General features: G+C 44.6%; 2 protein-coding genes across 2 annotated transcripts in view; one reads left to right on the forward strand and one right to left on the reverse strand.

Annotated features, from left to right (window-relative positions):
- Positions 1-1,900: 1,900 nt before the first annotated feature.
- On the forward strand, positions 1,901-16,520 carry CDR2 (cerebellar degeneration related protein 2). The gene is made up of 5 exons (XM_064153796.1): positions 1,901-2,213; positions 7,596-7,708; positions 12,250-12,398; positions 12,562-12,726; positions 13,425-16,520. Exons 1-5 carry the CDS (start codon positions 2,135-2,137, stop codon positions 14,287-14,289), a joined length of 1,371 nt encoding a protein of 456 aa, XP_064009866.1. The 5' UTR covers positions 1,901-2,134; the 3' UTR covers positions 14,290-16,520.
- A 1,157-nt stretch (positions 16,521-17,677) lies between these two features.
- Positions 17,678-22,274, reverse strand: part of POLR3E (RNA polymerase III subunit E) — a 30,591-nt gene continuing 25,994 nt past the window's right edge. The window contains exons 19-21 of the mRNA XM_064153790.1: positions 20,965-21,042; positions 19,916-20,041; positions 17,678-18,048 (exon numbers count right to left, since the gene is read on the reverse strand). Coding sequence (XP_064009860.1) covers positions 17,992-18,048; positions 19,916-20,041; positions 20,965-21,042 — 261 coding nt within the window. The 3' untranslated portion in view covers positions 17,678-17,991. The remainder of the gene's footprint in view (positions 18,049-19,915; positions 20,042-20,964; positions 21,043-22,274) is intronic.

Genomic DNA, 22,274 nt, shown 5'->3' on the forward strand with positions numbered 1-22,274 from the left:
GCTGAAGAAATGCCCATTTGAAACGTTTATTGTTAAAAATCAGTCTGACATTACTAACTGTGGAAGTCCTTGAAGTATGTTATTGACAAGAAATGCAAGTTGAAGCCTTCACAAATACACTTAATGATTAAGTGCTTTACTAGAGACTTGGAAAGGTAGACATTTGATCTGTGTGTTCCTAGAGCCCACTGCCTGAGTTTGCAAGTGGAGAATTGGGACACTCTCTCTAGGATTCTCTGACCACCAAAAACATTGCCAGCAAACGAACAGTCGTTTCTGAAATCCTGCTTGCTCCAATTCCTTCCTACACACACAAAGTCTCCCAGCTTCAGCAAATTTTAAAATAAGAAGAAATTCAAATGTCTTCAGCAAAGCCCTTCTAACCATGTGTAAACAGGCCCCTAGTAGCATGACTAATTGGCAGGATCTGACACAACTCTTCACCCTAATTGGTACATCCAGCCCTGTACCTTGTGTATGAAGTAGGTTCAACCAGAAGTTGAGGTACCACACTTCCCTTCCCAGATGTGCTCTTTAATTGTACTACAATGAAATCATGCATGAGTATCCCTTCCTTCGTCTTAATACTCTGCCTTTACAGTGAGTATGTTAAAGCACAGGTGTTGACATTTTGTGACTCACAGAAGGCAAATGAGTTTCAGAAATGCCTAGTGGTTACCACTATGGTAACAGAGATGAGCCAAAAGAACAGACTGATCCAGTGAGACACAGGATAGCATTGCATCTATCCTCCCAGAGCTCCATCACAACCACTTAGAAGAAATTAGAATGTGAGTTTACAGGAGAAAAGCAGATTCTGGAGAGATTTAACAGGAAAAACAGCAGCTGTCATCATGCTGTGCTGTGCCCCAGACTGCAGTTTAATGCTCACAGTCCAGACAAACTGGTCGGCCACAGGTACCTTCCTCATCTTTCTTCCATGACTTGAACCACATTAAGTAAGAATAAACGCTTTCCTGGTCCTGAGGGGTAGTACCAAAGGGAAAGGCTGCAGAAAGCGACGGGAGACGCAAACAGAAAGCGCTGGGAGCAGCACCCGGAGGACGACTGACGCCGGCTCAGCGCCGCGGCCCCGCCAACCCCGCGCTGGTGCGGCCGCCCAAGCGCTGTGAAGCTGAGCCCTGGAAGGCAGGTGGACTCCGGAAACTTCAGGGGCCGAAGGGTGGGGGTGCAATCTGCTACAGGTGGGAAGATCAAGCTGCTTTTCCCTCGACAGCTCCCCACATACGGGACGCAGCTGCCTTTTCCATGTAAGGAAAAGGGGCAACGGCGAGCGGTGACCGCCCGGGCGACACGCGAAACGCGGGGATGGACACGGCCCTTTTCAGACGTGACGGCATCTGCCACGCTGCATGCTCCAGCGGGGCCACACTCTCCCTCCCCTTCCGCGCTCCAGCGCCAAGGCTCCCACGGGAGGCGACAGGAACGCGGCCCACACCTGTAAGCGACGCCGGTGAAGAGTCGCAACTCGGGGGCCGAATCCTCCAGAGACTGTTCCCTCAGCATTCCCTAGGGGCTCCCAGCACAGGACAACTAACAAATACCCCGCTCTATACGGTCAGTCACGCTGTGCCCACTCTGCTCCGCCGCAGACCCACCGCAACACCCCTCAGAAACCACTCCCCGCCACTAACCCCTCACAGCCCAAGCAACCACCGCCCCGCCAAAACCCACTAACCCACCTCCTCTGACGGGAGGTTGCGCAGCTGCCTTTGGGTGGGGTATCATTAGTCTGGGCCAACCTCCTCTTCGCTCTCATTGGCACCTTGATAGGAATTAGCTTTGCTATTGGTGCAGGCTCCTTTCGATCTGCTCGGCGGGCCGATCCCCATTGGCTGTCTGCTGGGGAGGTGAGGGTGTTGTGTTTGAATCGCGGGGAGACTGGGGGTGGGTGGTTCTGGCTTGCCACGTTGCCGCCGGCAGCTCCGCGCAGTCCGACCAGAAGGGGGAGAGGTTCGGCAAAGTCCGGAAACGCTCGGCAATGGCCGGAGGCGGCTTTTAAGGAGCGGAGCGACTGCCGGCTTGCCCTGCCCCGCCGTCGCTCGGCGCGAGGGGACTCGGCGTGGCCGCTGCCGCCTAGTCCTGCCGTCGCGCCGTGAGGGGAAGGGGCGCGATGCTGGCCGACAGCCTGGTGGAGGAGTTCGAGATCCGCGAGGATGAGCCCTGGTACGACCAGCAGGACCTGCAGCAAGGTGAGGCGGGTGGGGGAGAGAGAGAGGCGGTGGCGGACAGTGGGGAGCCGCCGCCGCGGGGGGCGTGTGAGGGCAGGGGTTGCGGCGAGGAGGGCGTGTGAGGGAAGGGGCTGTAGTGAGGAAGGCACTGGAGAAAAGGGGCCAGAAGCTGCCGCGGGGGGCGCGTGAGAAAAAAAAGGGGGTGTATCGAGGAGGGCGTGTGAGGGAGGGGGCCGCAGGGTGCTGCCAGGAAGGCGTGTGAGGAAAGGGGCCGTAGTGAGGACGGCATGTGAGGGAAGAGGGCGGCGGGAGCAAGGTAGCCACCACGGCGGCGGTGCGGAGCCCGGAGGGGCGCCGGGTGCTCGGGCGGGGTGCCGGGAAGGGCGTGAGGGGGTCGAAGCCCCTAGCGAGGGTCGCGGGGTGGCTGGAACGGGGCTTGTGCTGCCGCCTGACTGTCGCAGCTGGGAGCCGGGGGTCCCCTCACGGCCACGCTTCCCGCCGCCTTGGCGCGCAGGCAGAAGAATCGCCGTTATCGATAAAGATTGTGGCCGGCTTTGTTTGACGGAAGGGGCTGCTGCTGCTGCTGAATTGAATTGTGCCTGGGTTCCTCTCCGCCCACGAGGGAGGGGAACGGCTCCGAAAAGTTACACCTTGACAGTAGGTCAAGCAGATGTTCGGGGTAGGCGCTGGAAATAGCGGGCGGTGGAAGTATCGGCGTGGGTTGCCGTTTTGTGCCTTTTGGAGCTCTTCTTACAGGGTCTTCCAGTCGCTGAAGTTGTAAACGTAGCTGTGTTCAATAAATTGTAGGTCCATTGTTAAAATCTTTACAGGCTTTCTTCTTAAAATATGCAAATAATTCCACTGTGCATCAGAATTATATGCGTCCAGCTCCTGTGTGTCAGCCTGTCAATAGGGCTTGAACACTGCGTGCAGGAATGGTTTTCTCATTCAACAGATGAGGAAGGAGTCACAGGAATACACAAAGTATAATTGGACTAAAAAGCTTTTGCAGACATGATATGGAAAGAATGTGCCATTTCCTTAAGAGCTTAGTGGCATTTACGACTGGTATTTACTTGGTTCTATTTTTTCGTTATTAATCGTGAGCGTTTTAAAAGGCCAGCTCAAAGCTGTGAAGTGGTTTCCTGCAAACCCGCTCCAGCCTTGTGCTTTTGACTTTTACATTGAAGTATATTAAATCTTGGGATAGATAGGTGCCGCTGTACTCTAAACCATAGAGAGAGGCTGCTGAAAGCTCTTCCTAGCCAAGCAGGTTTCACACTAACATCAGGCGTCTGATGGTAGAAACTTCTTGAGTTGGAAATAGTTCTAATTGCATGCTTTAACTATGAAATAACTGCTTGAAAGCTCTATTTAGTTGCTCCTCACTCAAAATAGATGTTTTCATGGCTCTAGGATATAAATCAATCCATTTAAGATCCTGAAATCAGAGTTTTGCTGTCAAAGGGATGAGAGCTGAAAATTTGAAGGCTGTGGCTTAGCAATGTTTGTCACTATGTCAGCTTTTATGCAGTAAAAGACCTACAAGGAGATGTCAAAATGTATAGCAACTGACTTCTTTCCTTATTGATGTTTCTTGAATTTTACTTTTTAACTAAAATGGGTGAAATGTTCACCGTTTGGCTCCGTGCTGTGAGCTTTTAAGAAGCAGTATTCCCCTCTAGAAGTTCGTGTGCTTTGAGGGGTTGATCAGTGTTCTCAACAGTCGAACAATCTTTTTCTGGGAAGTATCTCTTTGCAAGCCTAAACAAAAGTGACTGATAGCCTTGCCAAAAGGGAAAGGAGGAAAATAAAGTGATGGGCAAGTTGAAAATGCAAAGAAAAGATTCCTTACAGGAATGTTTCCTAAAATGTTCTGTGTGACGCTTCATTCCTGAAGCCTGAAAGATACTCCCTCCTTCTCCTAAGACTAAGCAATGCCAACGTATGTAAACAGAGTAGTAAGATTGCTTACCGAGGGCTCTTCAAACTTTTCACAATCCAAACAATCAATGCATATTTAAAAGCTGAGGAGTAATTTATGAGAAAACCTAGGTTGTAAAACACCAGACAGCACTGTGAAACAAACTTGTAATCTTTGAAATGGAGAATTAGGGTAGGATTTTGGAAAAACTTCGACAGTCTTTGTACGCACCAAAAGCTTTTGCCTTGACAATGGAGGTGGCCTTTTCTGGCATGCAGTTCATGAAAACAGAATGCTCATGGAATTCTTTTAAGGATGGGAACAGCTCTCCTTCCTTCTGTAATGTCTATGTTGTGCTGCAGTATGCTGACCTTTGAAAAAATTCTTTTATATGACTGCTCTTTTTACATCTTGCTGTTACTCACTTCAACAGAACAGACGGAAAGCTGAACATGGAGTAGGAAATAGGGAGCTAAGTAAAAGGGTTTAATTTTCCACTTAACTAAACTTCAACCAGGCTTCCTTATATATGTCTTTCACTACTATTGCCTTTTGTTGTTGAGAAGAACAGGCTTGCTTTGTAGATTTAAAAATCTCTGAATCATTTTGTTAGGTGTGTTATGAGAATTTTTCTGTCTTTTTCTCCATTATAATAATACTGTCAGAAGAGACTGTGGAGAAGTGCTGGTAAGCAAAGGCTGTTTAACATCACAGAAGACCTATCATTGATGTTTTAGTTTAGAGATTTCTGATGGGACTTTTAGACACCAGTACAACAGATCAGATTTACTAAAATGAAGATCTGAAGACCTGCACGTATGCAGTTTGCATTATTAAAAACCTCTCTGCTTACATCTTCATGGTAGAAAGGAAAAATGTGTCTGTGGCAGAACTTAGGTGTTACCTTACATCAATTTACAACAGAAAATGCAGTGTTCTTCTAGTGTTGTACAGTAACTCTCCAAAAGAAATGTAAATTAATTGTTTTCCTCTCTGTCTGGAGCATGTGTTGCATGTCTCGCTCTTCAAAGTTGTTCTTTATAGGGCTTGTAAGTACTTTCATGTAGAAAAATGGATGCAAAGTGAATTCTTTATTTTAGAAGAGGTGAAATTGCTTCAGTTCTTGTGTTTTCTAGGGGCAGAAGTTAGGTTTCATTGCATGCTCCTGAGCTTTTCCACTTCTCCCCCTCAGAAACAAACTGCTGTAGTGACAGAATAGCATGCTTCTCCCATAGTAACTCATTTGTGCTTCTGCCATTCTAATGAGCAGAATGACTGTGTAAATAGAATGACATGAATTCTATTACTCATGTGGTATTCAAAGTACTGTGTGTGGTATGTGCTACTTGATTTAGTACATGAGGGGGCATTAATTCAACTATGAACTCTTAAATGTACTTAAACATCAAAACAAACTTTCACTTTGGGAAGGGAAATGGCAGCAGGTAATTCCATTATGCATGATGCGTCTTTACCATAATCCTAAATCCGCTCTAAAGCTCTTATTCTACTCTATTAAAATAAAAGAATGGACTGTTTAGTCTTTGCCTTGAGTGATGCCAGTATTGATGACTGGCTTTAAAGATTGCGGCTCCTAGTAAAGATTTGTGTTGTATGAGACTTGTGGATCAGGACTCAATTTTAGGTAGGACAGACTGACTGGATTTGAAGATGACAGCGTTCTCTCATGTGGTAAAACAAACAGCTTGGTGCTTGAGTTTTCCTGTCCATGGGTAAACAATGTACAATCTCTGTTTAAAAATAGGAAAAACTTAAGCAGGACGCCTTAAGGTTTCCTTATCCAAATACTTTAAACCCCAGCTCTAGAACAGGCTGTCCTTCCTAGGAAGTGGTGTTACAATGGAAAAGCTATGTGAGGATCAACTCCTAAGTACAGATCAGAATGCCATGTCTCTTCTAGACATGTGTCTTTTGAAATTTTGAAGAACTTCTATGTAGTGTGATTTATTTTTTTAAAAACACACACCCCCTCCCCCAGTAATTTTTGTAGCATTTATTGTAAGAATCTGACCCTAAGGTCGGAATCAGTGCACTGTAGCTATAAAGCATGTGCCAAGAACACCAGAGCTGCTGTTTGCCAGAACTGGACATTTACAGCTTACTAGAGAAACACTCCTACTCACTTGTCCTCCTAAGTCTGCGTTCAGTCTTTGGTTTATGTATGTAGATGGAGTAATCCTTTTGGACGGGCTGCCAAACCGAAGGCTAGCACAAAACAATCTTGGAACAATGTGCTGTCTAGTACAGCGACCAGCTGATAAGGTAACTGCCAAAGGGCAGGAAAGAGCTAAGATAACATGTTAAACCAAGGGCACCTGCATCAAGTGAAAATTGAACATGCTTCTTTTCTATCTGCACCTACAGATGAAGCAATACATGTCTAGTGTACATTAAGTCTTCTTGAAGACAATCAAGATTTTCTTGACTTCTCTGTTTTTTTTGACACTAGTGATACTAGCTCGGTGTGAAAACTAGCTGACTGTATTGCACACATGGAGGAGAAACAACCTGGTCGTGGTCCAGGGGATGGGAAAGAGATGTGAGATTCTTAGAAATATGTTGGATTCTTAACATGTAAGACCCTGCGCAGTGTAATTACAGTTTTAGCAGTGGCACTGAGATGGATTTCTTTGTGGTAGCATTTTAAGTTCCATGTGTCTTTGAACACAGAATTATCTAGCACTACTGATACTGAAAAGATAACAGGCTTCCCTTTAGAAAGGAACTGAATGTTCAGATGACTTACTTTTAATTTGAAACCAATACAGTCACAGCACCCTGAAAGTGATTGAAGATGACTGAAGTGAAATTAAGTATCTGAGATTAAATGACATAAAATTCTGGTTTGGAGCACATAAACCAATTCTTGTCTCCTGGGTTTATGAGCTAGAAAAGCAGAGCAACTGCATTTAAAAAATACTGTTCTACCACAAAAAGCATCTGAAACTTTCATTTAGCATTTGGATCCTGTATGACCTGAGCCCCCTGGTGAAAGGGTAATGAGGAAGAAAAGCAAAGAGTGCAGTCAGCTTTGACCTGGGTCTAGCCTACTGAACATTTACAGAATCTTTAATGCTTGTTCTGTGAGATGACTGCTGTAAATATGGTGAAGTGTAGCTGACAGACACCGTGGGTAGAGACGCTGGTGCAATGCTAGGTACATAGTGCAAAGTGAAGAGAAGGTGCCTGGATGGGTCTGACCTGTGGCTGAAGAACCAAAGGAGGAACTAAGGAAGCTTCCTGAAACAAGAGCATCTTCTGGGTTTCAGGACTGGTTTGCATTGTGGTTTATAGATGTTCTATTTGGGCATAAGCTAATTTTCTTTTTGGGCGATGGAAATTACTTTAGAGTAGCTACAACAATAAAAAAACACCTCAAGTATGTATTGACATGCTTTTAAAATAGATTATATTTCTCTCTCTCTAATTTTAAGTGCAAACATGATTTCTTTGTTTAGATCTTCACCTTGCTGCTGAGCTTGGGAAGACACTACTGGACCGTAACACTGAACTAGAAGAATCTTTACAGCAAATGTGTGCAACAAATCAAGAGCAGCTGCAGGAGATAGAGGTAAATATTTAAGGGATGCAAATATTAAAGCATCAAGACTGAAAATATAAGAGCACATAAACTGAGATCTGAATTTGTTTAATGTCTGATGGGCACCTTAAAGAAAAATACTGAGAACCTGCCTAAGCTTCATCATAGTTAGAACTGTTTCTCTGATTAGTGGAAGTTTTGTGCCATTGAACTTCACGTTGAATTTGGCTTGTTTGATGACAAATGATTGGCATTTTGTTTCACACAGAAAAGTTCAGTTACTTCATTGCTAAGCTTTGCTGACCTTGCCCAGGTAAAATCACGTTAAATGATATGAAGAGTAAATTAATCATTGAAATTATATGATAATGTGAGTGGTTACCACACTGGAATTTAAATGCTAATAAATGCAGGAGAGAAATCTAAGTAAAATCAGAGCTGTGGTAAAGAGAGCTAAAGCCTATTTCAGTTCAAAAGGAAACAAAAAGTGGGGTGGGGGGGAGAGAAAAAAAAAAAGGCAAAACCCAAGTAGTACCTAAATACAGGATCTAGTAGATATATTGCTCTCTATTTTTGAGGTGTGTGTGAATCATAAGCTCCATTTCAAATCCACCCATCTTTGTGTTACTTGGTGGAAAAACCTGGCTATTTTCAGCCATGTCTGTCTCTTTTTTTTCCTCTTTTAGTATCACTCATGCTCTTGCAGACCTAGCCCTTGTCAGCAGAATGAATTTTTCCAGCTATTAGAGGGAAATGCATGGTCTCTAATTAAATTATTAAATATTCAGCACTTTGACTGACAGCCTATTGGAAATAGTCAGTATTTCAGTTTGGTTCTAGTACGAGTCACAGAGAACAGGCTGTGACTGGTATACATCAGATTTTAACAAAATCTGAGTTCCTTTGTGCAAGCAGTAATTAGGCAGTTAGGGGTGTGTGTAGATTTTGTACAGCTGCAGTCTGCGACCTAAAATATTTATCACTGTAGTGATAGCAGGTAATATGAAAGATTCTAAGTGTAACACTTCAAAACATATAGCTTAGTATATGTGTCTTTAAACATGTCATATTAACACAAATGCAGCAGTTCTATTGTGATGCACAATTCCTGGGTTTGCTTTGGGTATTTTCATTTTGTTACTTTATAAGCTACTTCAGTTTTAGACTTAATACATTTTTTCTCCACGTTATGCTGAATGTCATCTTTGTTATTTGGTGATACAGGGGTTGGAGTGGCTGATAATTATATTAGGGCAATAGCATTACAAAAAATGCGTTTACTTCTGCAGAGACTCAATTCATTGCCACAGATGGCTTTTATAAAAAGATTTAAGATCTAGAGAGGACAAACACTTCAAGGTGCTATATACAGTGTTCTACTTAAGGTTCAGCACCTGCCTGAGCAACCATGATTAAAGAAGTGTTTAATGCGAGTACAACACACCTTTTGAAACAACACAGCATAGCTTTTGTGTTAACTAACCAACCTGGCTCACTGAGCATAGCTACTTAAAAGGCAACTGAGTTTTAATGCTATCTTGAAATATGGAAGATACATTATTGCTAAGCTACATTAATCTTAAAAATAGCCTAGTGCCATTAAGGATGTAATATCCTGTTGGTTTAAGCCAGGTTATTTGCTAAGCTTTTTTGTAGGGTAGTGTTCATTGACCTTATAAGGGAGCTTTAGCACCAGAAGTAGTCAGAAGTATCCTTCCAACAGTGATGTATGTAGTTGGTGTGTTACAGGGCCAAATATGTTCAGACAGTGACAGATTAATTTATTCTCTGAATACCTTGCTTTGCTCAGCCGATTTTAAAAAACAACAAAAACAACCACCAAAAAACCCCAGAACCAAACAAATCAAGACTTGTGCAATAATACTTTTCGAAGGCCTTATCTGATACTTCTTTCTCCTCTTTGCTCTTCTTCCCCCAGCAAGGGTATGAGTGTATACTGGGTTGTCCTAATAGTTCCCTCCAAGAGGTAAAGGGAGAATGGTGAGAGAACAGTTTTTGTGATGCTCCTGGCAGATAAGTAGTGCCTGCACCTTTATTTGCCCAACTGGCTGTTTTAAGTCAAAGAACTTGCCAGCTTTATTCATGCCTGCCGTAACAACATACTGTCTTCTCAGTTCTACCACCTGTCTAAATCTTCTGTCTTCTCAGTGCACTTTAAAAGTGTAATAGCAACTCAAGACTTTTTTTTCCTCTAAAGTCTTTTGCATCTGGGTTTCTGGTAGTAAAGGGAAAAATCAAAGGAACCTCCCCTTCAAATCCCCAGAGAGAACCTCAAGGTGGAGAAACTGAATGTATTAGCTTAATGGCACAAGGGACTATTACAAGAGTTCACTGAAACAAAAGGGAATGAAGTTAGCATAAGAAGGTGCAGTACTCTTCAGCTGGTAAAAGCAGCTGAGTCACTTATTTTCGTCCCTGTATTTCTCTCTTCTGTGGGAATGCAAGATGCCCTTTTGCACAGGATACGTGTCCAAGTGGCACAGCCAGTCTCTATGCTTGACTGTTCAAGTGCCGGCCTCTGTAACCTAAAGGTGGTCATTCAGCTGTTCCTGTAGCTTACTCCACTGTGTTTTTGACTGGCATTTTCAGTGCAACAGAAGTTTAAGTATTTGTGGTGGTTTTTTTCCTATTAATTCACATCTTATGGGTAACAAAGTCTAAAATTGAAATATGATACTACATTGTCTGCACTGAAAAGGAAGGGTCAAAGGCTTTGGGATGCTTAAGATTACATCTAATATATTAAATGCTAACATATTAAGCGTTTTACAGCCTTGGATCATTATATCTGACCTCTGTGCTGCCACGTGTGCCACCAACTAATCACTGTAGAGGTAATAAAAGCTGAACTGAAAGGGCAGCTTTATTCTATCTGCATCTGTTCTTGGTTCTGCAACTTGAAATACTAACACTTGCATTTCTGTGACAGAATGCAAGAAGTCTCAACCGCTGCTTCAGGTGAAGTGCTTGGTTGCAGGGCAGGTGGAATAAACGTGAACTTATTACCCCATCTGTAGTTTGTTTTGGTGGCCTGGTTACACCCCAGTATAACTTGACCCCAGTACTGAAGACACACAAGGTGGAGAAAATGGTGCTTCACCTTTTCCAGTCACCTAAAACTTCTGCAAAAGCTCACTGTAGTAAGTGGAAACACCAAAGTCTTTGTTTCTGTGCTTAACCCTGCTCATATTGCTGAAGGAAACCTGAAGATCTTCAGCCCCTTCTGAGAGTAACCAATAGGGAAAGTTAATCTGAAATGGGTCACATTGAGATTCTGTGGCTAATCCATGTACTATTTCTGTGTAAATCCTGTCATGTGCGCACAGGCTACAAAAGGATCCAGCCAATTGCTAGCATGCTGATCTTCTCCAAGTCTGTATGGAGCAGGTACTAGTCCTAGATTAACTTATTATCTGTTCTTAAATTGCCTAAAATGTAAACCCATCAATCTTTTAATGAGGTAAAAGGTTAAGTAGAATATTAGAAGTTTTGAGTATGTAACAGGCCTATCTAAAGTGAATAATGCCTAGAGCCTGCTGGATGTTCCTACTTGAGGTGTCCTCTTCAGTGAGCAGCATGTTGTAAGAAATATACTCAGTTTAAGACGGAAGTATTTCAGATCTAAAAAGTTAGGGGTTTTGTTCAAGTCTTTGATGCAAACTCTGGTGTGGATTTATAGGACTGGAAAGGTCCTGTCATAGATGAGATAGCATAAAATACTTGTATTAAGAGCCTTAGGTGACTGTCAACTGCTCTTAGACTGAGAAGTTGAAGTTTCATAACATTTTCTTGAAACAAAACAGTCTTGTTAATTGTAAAACTAATTCTCATGATAATACTTAGGGTGGAGTTTTATTAAAAAAAAAAGGCAGGAGACCTTTATTTGAGATTTCAGTAACTGGAATAGCTCCCTGTGGGTAAGTAAAGATTGCATTCAATAATTAGATTATACTTCCTGACACATAGTAGCCCACATACTGTCGTAAGTGTCACCACAACCTGAATTCTGTTCTGCTGACTCCAATGCTGCTTCAGACTGAAAGAACTTAGGTCAGCTGAAAAGAAATTTAATGACAGATGGTGCTACTCAATATTTCAGTTTTAATGCTAAGAAAATCGTTGGATCAACGCTGTTAGAAGATTTCTACTGGGGCCCACTAGGAGAACACAGTAGATCGCTAAAGGCTGTGTTAAGGTCTGGATTCAAGGCTGTATCAGCGGCAAGTGCAGTACAGCCTAACCCAGCCAGGGGTTGGGTACTGGCAAAAGCCAGGCTGGAGCAAGGAGAGGTAAGTGTCGCTTGTGCAACCAAACCCTGCATAAAAGGCTGGTTGATCGGCCTGGGTTGACTGCCATGACCAAGGCAAGTTCATTATCCGAGTTGTTGCTAGTACCTTCTCAGCCAAACACTTATCAAAGCAACCACTGGAATCTGTATTTCTGAAGCTCAGTAGCTTATAAATGCACATAAAGCCACAGGGGAGCTCAGAGGAAACAAAGAGGACTCTTTGTGTCAAGTGTTAACTAGTAACAGCAGTCCTGTTTTGCAGTACCTCACAAAGCAAGTGGAGCTCCTGCGTCAGATGAATGATCAACATGCGAAAGTCTACGAACAGCTGGATGTGACAGCAAGAGAACTAGAAGACACTAATCAAAAACTAGTTGCAGAAAGCAGAGCCTCACAACAAAAAATATTGAGGTAAAAACCTTGTACTAGATCCACCCTCCCCAGCTTTTAAATAGAGGTCCTGTGGGACCAAAGAGCAGCCTTTGGAGAAGGAACTAGTCTGAGGATGTGGGAAATTCCCATATCCTTGACTAAACCACCCAAATGTTCTTAACAACAGTTTTTCACCTTTTAGTTTGACAGAGACTATTGAAAATCTGCAAACACACATAGATGACCTGCAACGCCAGGTAGAAGAACTAAAAAAGACTGGACGAGGCCGAATGAGCCACGAGAGAGCTGACCAGCCAAGATCAATGCATAGCTTCTCATGTCTGAAGGAGCTGTATGACCTTCGCCAGTAAGACATTTTACCTTGCACAGTAAAGTCAATACTGAAATAATTTTAAGCAAAGCTTTGAAAACAGAGAGAAACAAGCTAGCAGAATTTTCTCAACATGCAAAATACCTGCACAGTCCTGCACTCTGGAGTTGCCACTGCTGCTGGAACGTGCAGGTTCCACTTCTTATTCTCTGCCAAAGTCTCCAACTGTATCAAATTGTAACCTCTAAAGCCTGCACCCCATGTTTTTTTCAATCAGAGAGCACTCACACAGATAATCTCAAACACAAACATCTGAAATGCAAAATACTTTCTGTAATTATCCACAGACATCCAAGGAATGGTCACTTTCTTTTTGAGGAGGGCAGCATCCTGACAATGGCTCTCCTGAACTGGTTAAAGTAATGCTTAACCTGGTAAAATGGTGCCTGGAGGTCTGGGCTGCTTTATAATTGAGAGCAGTTTTATCCAGCTGAACTGCCTTGTGGCCCATCAGGACCATCACCTGGGTAAAAGCTCAGACTAGCTTCAATCCTAGAGGGTGATTCCATAAGTGAAGCACCTCTACAGACAGCAAAACAGGCATTTGTGCCTGCACTTCAGCACTACAGGGAGGCAGGAGTGTAGAACGGATCTGTACCTCCTAAACCCAAGTATTTCTTTGTGTGTGATCAGCTGTACTTGTGCATTTGTTAATACAGCTTTTATTTCTGCAGGTATTTTGTTTATGATCATGTGTTTGCAGAAAAGATTACTTCGATGGATAGTGAGCTAAGTCCTCTAGAAGAAGAAAATGAGAACTTAAAAAAGGCAGTTACAGTTCTACAAGCCCAACTTAACCTAGAAAGAGAGAAGAGGGTAACAATGGAAGAAGAATACAGTCTCATGGTGAAAGAAAACTGTGACCTTGAGCAGAGACTTGTTGATAGTGACTTGTATAGGGCTCGTGCGGAAGAACTGGAAGTGGAAGTAGCTGAAATGCGACAGATGCTGCAGTCTGAAAACACAATCCATAATGCAGAAAAATTGGTGCCAGAATCCTTTTTCATTTCATTCAAGGAATCTTTAGAAAGAGAGCTTGCTCAGAGCCCAGATGATGGACTTCTGACCTTATCGGAGCTTGAGAAGAAGGCGCTGAAACGGAGCAGCAGCGAGAACTTCCTAAGCAGTGCTGCAGGGGGAGACATTCTAAGAGGCCACGAGGAAACGTGTATTAGGAGAGCTGAAGCTGTGAAGCAGCGAGGAATCTCTGTGCTTAACGAAGTTGACGCTCAGTACAATGCTCTGAAAGTGAAGTACGAGGAACTTCTGAAGAAGTGTCAAATGGATGAAGATTCCTTGAAACACAAAGCAGTACAAACGCTGAAGCAGTATTCCAAAGACCTAAACGTGGGGAATCCCCAGTATGACCTTTCAGCTAGCAATCCTGAGTTCACAAATGTGGCGTTAAACGAGACTCCCACAAATGCTCTTCCTGAATATAAAGCACTCTTCAAGGAGATTTTTAGCTGTATCAGGAAGACAAAGGAAGAAATAGATGAACACAGAGCTAAGTACAAGTCTCTCTCCTCTCAGCCATAGTACTGAACTTGCTGAGGACTCGCTTTCTGTTGATGACTGATTTGTTAGACAAGAAGGGGGAAAACTCGATTCAAATGTCAGCAGGTTCTCTTACACGGATGTATTTCTTCAGCACTCAGAACTGAATGTTTTGAATTGGCTTGTAGACTTGTAGTTAACAAGCTAGTTAGTCGACAGCTAGTCTGTACCTGTGTAGCAATAGATTGAATGTTCTTTAGCCCTGTCACACAAACTAGTGGTTATAAAGCAAGCAAGCATCATAACGTAATACTACACTACTATTTCACACTAAATCTCTAGCCAGAGCAGGAACTGACACTGCTTTCCTCAGTCCACTTCAAAAAGAAGAGCGCAAAGAAATCAGTACTGTATTTTGCACAGGAGCCAGGCTGAAGCTTCCTTTAGTTCACAGCAATGCTCTAGCCCTGTAACTACACCTGTGCAGGAAATCAACAAACCAAAGCCCCAGCCAGTATCACGGGCAGCTTGTCCTGGTTTCTCAAGAATGAAGTTAGCAGGCCTGCTGAATTTGCTGTGGCAGGGAGGTAGAGAGCTGGCACTGTGGCCTGTGATGTGTTTGGTTTAAGCCAATACCACGCACTAAGCTGTCCCATGGATTAGTGTAAGTATCTTCCTACTAAGAAAAGACTTGATGTAAAGTTTGTGTGGCTTTTTAGGTATGGTTTCTTATGTAGGGCACTTTGTCTTAAGGCAGGATACTGTGAATTGATTGTGTATGTTGTTTGGGACCTACTGTTCTCCGGTGGAATGTCTGCAAAGTACATCTTAATGTGTATTTGGTAAGATAGAACGTTGCAGTTTAGCTATTTAAACTTAGTAGTAGCATTGATGTAGTGGAATAGCTTTTAATCTTACATACCACAAGCTCCAAGTGCTTGAAGGAGAGAGATGGGCCAGGTAAAACCTTATCTTACTGTTTTGTCTATTGCTTCCCACGTCGGCTTCTTTCAGGCTGCCTGCAGGTTGGGAGGATAGACACAATTCTGCCAGAACACATTTGGCTGCGAACAGGGGACCATGCTGTTTGTCCTCTCTTCCTCCAATCCCTATTAATTCATAATATGTATTCCAAGCCTGGAAAACAAAGAACATGAGAAGTATGTTCTTTAAAACTGCTTCAGTGTGAAGAAAACAAAAGCTAAGCGATTCAGGGGGTGGGGAAGGCACAGTGATAGTGATGGCCTTTTCCTTACAAAGGGGTCTTACAGCTGAATTTGGTCATTTGTTCTTGGGAATCAACTTGTTGCCCGAGTTGCTGCGATAGACCAAACAGCTGACACAGAATGTTGACAGTTTCTCAGCTTTAGTTCAGCTGCTGCTGTTGCAGTTCTATCTGCCTTATGTTGTACCCTGTTCAGCTCGTGTATAGTTGTCTTTCAGTTGCAGTATTAAAAGTCTGTGTTGTGGGAGTTTCTCTGAAACGTGTGTTGTATTCTGAAAATTATTTAAAATGGGAATCTGACTCTTGTGGGAGTATTTTTCTAAGCAAATGGATAAGCCAGTCAAGCTACCTGTGTAACTAGGAATTATCTGTGCCACTTGAGAAACAGTGACCTTGGTGCAGATGGCACCCAAGTTATCTAATCTTGCCCTCTTGTGTACATAGCTCAGCTGGAAAGGCCATTAAACTTGTATTTTAGCAAGGTTATGGTACATGGAGAGGGATAAGTCTGTCTCTAGAAGAAACTAAATAGTTTCTCCTCACTCCTGTGGTATTTGTCAGTACTTTATAAAAAAAGGAGGGGGGAAACAAAAAGGCAGAGAAGTTTCTGTTCTGCTCTCAGGTTAACTGCATTGTCTCCTATTGTTTCCCTACCACTTGGATCCTTAATCACCTGGAAGTCTGCCCCAGTTCAGACACTGGAAAGCAGTAACCTTAATTGAGAACAGCACACTGCTGTTGGTCACAAGTGATTCCTCACCACTTCAGGGGGAAGCAGGATCCACACCTGCTGCATCAGAAGACTTGTAAAAACAATTACAATTGTTTGTTAAGTAGGTGATCTTCAGTGGTTTGCTAACTGTTGGTTAATGCAGAGCACTTTTGTATATACAATTTTTATGCTTTAAAAATAGCAAATATCCACAGAACTGCTTGATTCTTCCATAACATCACTTTTCCCTTGGCTACCTGTGCCATGCTAAGATCTGCCTGTACTGTACTTGAACACTTAACTGTACATTCTGTGCAATAAAAGACTTCAAGGCTGGCTTCTTCTTTCATAACTTCTCTCAGACTGGCTCTCCCAGAGAGGCAGCCACAGGTATTGCTGTGGCAATGGGGCTGTGCTTGGCAAGTGCCACAGAGCAGGACAAAGGCTGCAGAAGCTGCCTGAACTTGAAACACCTCCCACTTACAGTGATGTACTTAATGAGTAGGCTAGTGTAGTTTATTATGGTAGATTTTAGCAGTTTAAAAATAGCTATTTTCCACAGAAATGTGAAATGCTGTAAGCATGGTAACAATATTCTTAGCCAGTCTTATCTGGATTAACTACCTTAATCTGCTTATTTCAGTCAACAACTCCACTCATGACTTTTCTGAGTGTAAGTAGATGAAATTAATAGAACCTCCTTGAACATCTCATGTGATGGAAATTACAGCAAAGAACAGGACTAGTAAAGGAAGCAAGTTCTACAATGCTTACAGGAGTACACTGCTTTACCTAGTGCAGGTAGGCTTCAGTGACAAACCTGTGACAAAGAGCTGGTACTGTACCTTGTGTAGCAGGCCCAGGGCTTGACAGCTCCCTCTGGCTCCTCCCCGAAGAACAGGATGTGAAGCAGCTCACTACCTCTAACATCACTAAAACACTCCTGACCGTTCCTTCCACCATCAGCCTTCAGGCTACAAAAGGAGTGGGTGCAGTTTCCATTGCTCCTTGGACAAACACAAGGCCGGGGAGAACTGACCTTCAAGAAAAGATTTTATTACAAAAATTACACAAAATAGAGGGTTTACATTGTTGCTGTGTGGTAACTAGAGCTGGATGCCTTCCAGAAGGTGCACTTGGTTACTTACCTCACTGTATTTGCATACAATCACAAAAAAAACCCTCAAACCCCACAGCGGCAAAAGAAAACCAGTAGCTGTTCCACGTCTGTTTTGAATGTAGGTTCCTTCTCAAATAACTCATTTCACAGACAAGAGGTGAGAAGAGTTGCTATGGAGTACAGAGTTCAAGGACAGTGAGTTTGCTTCCCCTCCTCAGCCTGATATTTCCATGAACATGACTGCTCTCTTTGGAGAGAGGGCTGCAAGGCCAGTGCTCACAGTAAGAGCCTCTTAACAAAACCTGGGATGTTTGTAAACAATTTATTGGCATTACTTACAAAATAAAATATTAGACCATGATTTCCCATCACGTCTGTGTCAGTATGTGGTTTTATTGTTTCATAACAAAACAGAACGAGAATTGGAATACATCAGAGATCCCAGATTAATCAAGCTGCACACAGGCTCCCACGTTGTCTTCCTAGCTGCTCTTGCACCTAGGCAGCCATGCAAACACACGTGTGAGTGTGCTGGGATGGCAGAGAGTGCCTGCAATGCCCAACGTGCCCCAAAGTAGGTCAGATCCTGCCCCACACTCCCGAGGCCACGGCATTACTTGGTCTGTGCCGCCTGCTGCAGGTTTCCTCTTTCGTCCTGGAGATCACTTGAAACCGCTACCACCGCTGTCATGACTGCACCGTCCCCTTAAGATACCACATTCCCCCATAGCTCACACAGCAGTCCTGGAGAGAGAGGGAAAGCCCATGAGGTCTTGGAGACTCTTGTCTGTCTTTGAGACAGCAAATGTGATCAATCACAAAAGTGCCCTCTCCAGAGCACAAGAGAACATGAGAGCAGAGCAGCAGCTTAGCTCTGCCCTGAAGACCATGGAGCTTAAATGACAAACATAAGAGGAGCAAGGGTTGAGAGTCCACAGGGAGGGCAAACAATGCAATAGCAGCAAGAAACTATTTTTTGGGGAGAGAAATGGGGATCATGCAGAAGCCAGCTTAGGAAAGACTGCAGGGAGGGTGAGGAGACAAGGGGCACCAAAGGGTAAAGAGGCTGAAGCTTTGGTGGCAGCAGGAATGGGCTGGAGTGTGAAAGCAATGGCCAGATCTGAAGCCTTTCTAGACACAAAGTTCTCTGATCATGAACCGTCAAACCTCAGAGCTGTGCTTTGGTATTCTGACCACAGGTCTGCTAAGCTTACAGCAGCTAAGCAAAGGAGTTCACAGAGAGGGTTTTCTTGTAGCTCATTTTCTTATTAGACAAGCACCAAACCTCTGGAGTTCCCAGCTAAAGGCTTCTTTTCCTTTTGCTCCCACCCTCCCACTTAGTAATTCAACACAGGCTTAAGTCCTGCTACAGAGCTGGTGCTGTGCAGCTTAAAAAGGAAGAAGTATCTTTTCTTCTGAAGTCTTGGGACTTGCACATCACAATAACAAGAAATAAGGTGTGGAGATGAGACTGGATCTGCAAGTGCAGGACTTAAAGGCAAAGAAGCATGACATGACACAAGGCTAGTTGCACGATGACTTAGATAAAAGCAGTACTCAGTTCTTTAGGGGAGGTATTTTTTCCTAGAAATAGCTTATCTGTTAAAGAGCAACAACATCACGAAAAACTAATGCCAGGACATTGTCTGGATGTTCCAGGAGAGCTGATACTTGAGCCCATCTAGTTGCCTGACCAATCTCCCAGCACAGGCAAGCCACAGGAAAGTGTCCAACAGGCAGAAATGTCTGAGCTTATTTTAATGCTAAGATCAGGTTCTCTGAAGCAAGACCAGTGTGCTTAGTACCACACTAACTGATCTGTCATTTTCCACAGCCACTATTATTCTGTTTTCAGATCCCAGTGTAATGAAGTACTTAAGCACTTTTCTTATTGAAGTGGGTGACAGTGAGCAAAGGCCCAGCAGCAATGATTGAAGTATTAGAGCAGTTGGCAACTTTCTACTTAGCCACGTTGCATAGCTTTTAAAGCTTGTCAGTCATGGCTCGTGTGGTCCCTACTTTACACTGCAAACTGCCTTAGCAAGCAAATGGTGCACCTTCAAAGCCAGAGATGAAAGGGTTCAAATAAACACTCACAAGGAAATGTCTTTTAGCTACTACTTTGCCTGCTTGTTTTGGCCAGAGTACTGCTCCACACACTGCTGCATGTCCTGCTACAGAATGAAATGCATTTCCTTCTCAGTGTGTGACAATTTGTGCTCTCCAGCACTGACCAACAACAGCCTGCTGGTAAGCTGAGAACACTGCAGAACCTCCCACCTCCTTCCTACTGAACTCCACATCACTTTTAAAGAGTGCTCAAGTATCACCTTTACTACACTCTGCTCACTGCTGGGGCCAGACGACAAAGATTTATTGCAGTGATACAAAAACACCCACACAAGTTGAAATCACCACTCCAGAGGGTGAAAGGAGGCAAAATGAGACAAGAACATTCTGACAAAAGCAAGCCAAAGAAGAGGCTTTGATCTACATCCCAGCAACTGTTCTGTTACCTTCCGTTCAAGGTAAAATATGATCCTTTGCTCAAGCCAAGCATTAAAAACTCATGCATTAATTGGATCAAACCCACAGCAGAAGAGGAACTGACCTTGAGCACCCTGTCCACCTCCTGCTTGTTGAGATCCTCTCCACACTCCTGGCTCAGCTGGCTCTGGATGACGTTCCTGCGCACGCGGTAGTTCTTCGAGAAGAGCTCCAGCAAAACCTGGCGATGCTGGGACAGAAAACGTGTCAGAAACACCCAGTGAGGAACAGCTACTTCTGGCTGTCTGCACATCAGTCCTGCACCTGCCCTGGCCTGGACAAAACACATGCTGAACTACATCTGAGGACGCTTGCTTTGTAATCCTGGACCTGTCCCATACAACTCTGCTCTCTAGCAGTGCCCTTTGCCTCTGATGGCTCTGCAAGGATCTCTCCATAATGCAGAACCGGACCTACACCTGTCCTGTGACCTGAGGCACCTCCAGCAGTACAAGAACATGCTGAAGAAGGAGCTGCAATATATTCCTCTCAAACGCTTCCACAGGAGTTCATGTGGTCCAGTCCAGCCAGGAGGTTGCATACTGCTCGATTCTCTCCTATAAAGATTTATTTAGATCATGCACACAGGAGTTACTTTGTCCATCTACACCTTTCTAGGCACTTTCACTTCATCTGGGGCTCTGGCCAGCCTGATCTAGGGTAGGGTGTCCCTGCCCATGGCAGGGGAGTTGAAACTAGATGATCCTTGTGGTCCCTTCCAACTCTGACTGATTCTATGATTCTACTCTGATAGGAATTAAAACTCAGGAGATGCTCACACATGCTGCAAGAATCCCCTGGTTTAACTACAAACAGACACACCAGGTAACATCATAATTTCATCTCTGGTTAGTGTTGCATTGCTACCACAGGAAAAAATAATTGGACAGGATCCTGGTGCGAGGCCTGCATCAGAGGAGCCCTGGCTCCTTGAGTGTTCAAAATTACCTGTATTCCACTGAGCTAGGTGCTGACACGTTACCAACACAGCATGTCCTGGACACCAGGCACCTCAGCAGACATTAACTACCTGCTGCACCAGTTCCAGGAAGACACACAACGCCCAGCGCCCCACAGACACATGCTGGCCATGTCTCGTCTTTTTCAACGTACCTGATCGTAAGTGTCCCCAGCTTCCCAAAGTGCATAGACCTTTAGCTCATCTGGTGAAGCAGCAGTCTGTGGAGGAAACTGACAACAAGAGACTGTTAAAAATAACCATCTACTTCATGAGTTCTGCTTAATGATTCTGTGAGGCAGGATCCCTGGACACCTCTTAGTTAATAAAAAGTGCTGCTGCCACGCAGTGAGACCTGCTGAGCCAACGTAAGCTGCTCTCTCACTCAGTGTCACAGTATCCCAGTATCATCAGGGTTGGAAGAGACCTCATAGATCATCAAGTCCAACCTTTTACCACAGAGCTCAAGGCCAGACCATGGCACCAAGTGCCACGTCCAGCCCTGCCTTGAACTGCCCCAGGGACGGCGACTCCACCACCTCCCCGGGCAGCCCATTCCAGTGTCCAATGACTCTCTCAGGGAAGAACTTTCTCCTCACCTCCAGCCTAAATCTCCCCTGGCACAGCCTGAGGCTGTGTCCTCTCGTTCTGGTGCTGGCCACCTGAGAGAAGAGAGCAACCTCCTCCTGGCCACAACCACCCCTCAGGTAGTTGCAGACAGCAATAAGGTCACCCCTGAGCCTCCTCTTCTCCAGGCTAACCAATCCCAGCTCCCTCAGCCTCTCCTCGTAGGGCTGTGCTCAAGGCCTCTCCCCAGCCTCGTTGCCCTTCTCTGGACACGCTCAAGCATCTCAATGTCCCTTCTAAACTGGGGGGCCCAGAACTGAACACAGGACTCAAGGTGTGGTCTAACCAGTGCAGAGTACAGGGGCAGAATGACCTCCCTGCTCCTGCTGGCCACACCATTCCTGATGCAGGCCAGGATGCCACTGGCTCTCTTGGCCACCTGGGCACACTGCTGGCTCATGTTCAGGCAGGTATCAATCAGCACCCCCAGATCCCTCTCTGTCTGGCTGCTCTCCAGCCACTCCGACCCTAGCTTGTATCTCTGCATGGGGCAGAGCACTCCATGCTCAAACCTTGCTTTGGCAGCCCCTGTGCCCACTTTGGCATGGCCTGGCCTGCAGCCACAGGGCAGCCACCTGCTTGCAGGCCTGACAACTTCCACAGCAGCTCATCTGTACCAAACCCATCCTGATAGGTCATCCTACAGCACACAGGCCCTGAATCAGCGAGAGACTAACTCTGGCCCAGGGGAAAGGAGGAGCACCCCAGCACCCCAGCATGTACCTCCACGTGCCCCAGCCATGCCTGACTGATGTTTCTGGCCATGGTAGGGTAACCCATACAGTGGGCCCAGGGCTTCAGAAGAGAACTGCTGGGCATACTGGGATCACATACATTC

Source organism: Pogoniulus pusillus, chromosome 13, assembly GCF_015220805.1.
Source record: "Pogoniulus pusillus isolate bPogPus1 chromosome 13, bPogPus1.pri, whole genome shotgun sequence".
Classification (NCBI taxonomy): domain Eukaryota; kingdom Metazoa; phylum Chordata; class Aves; order Piciformes; family Lybiidae; genus Pogoniulus; species Pogoniulus pusillus.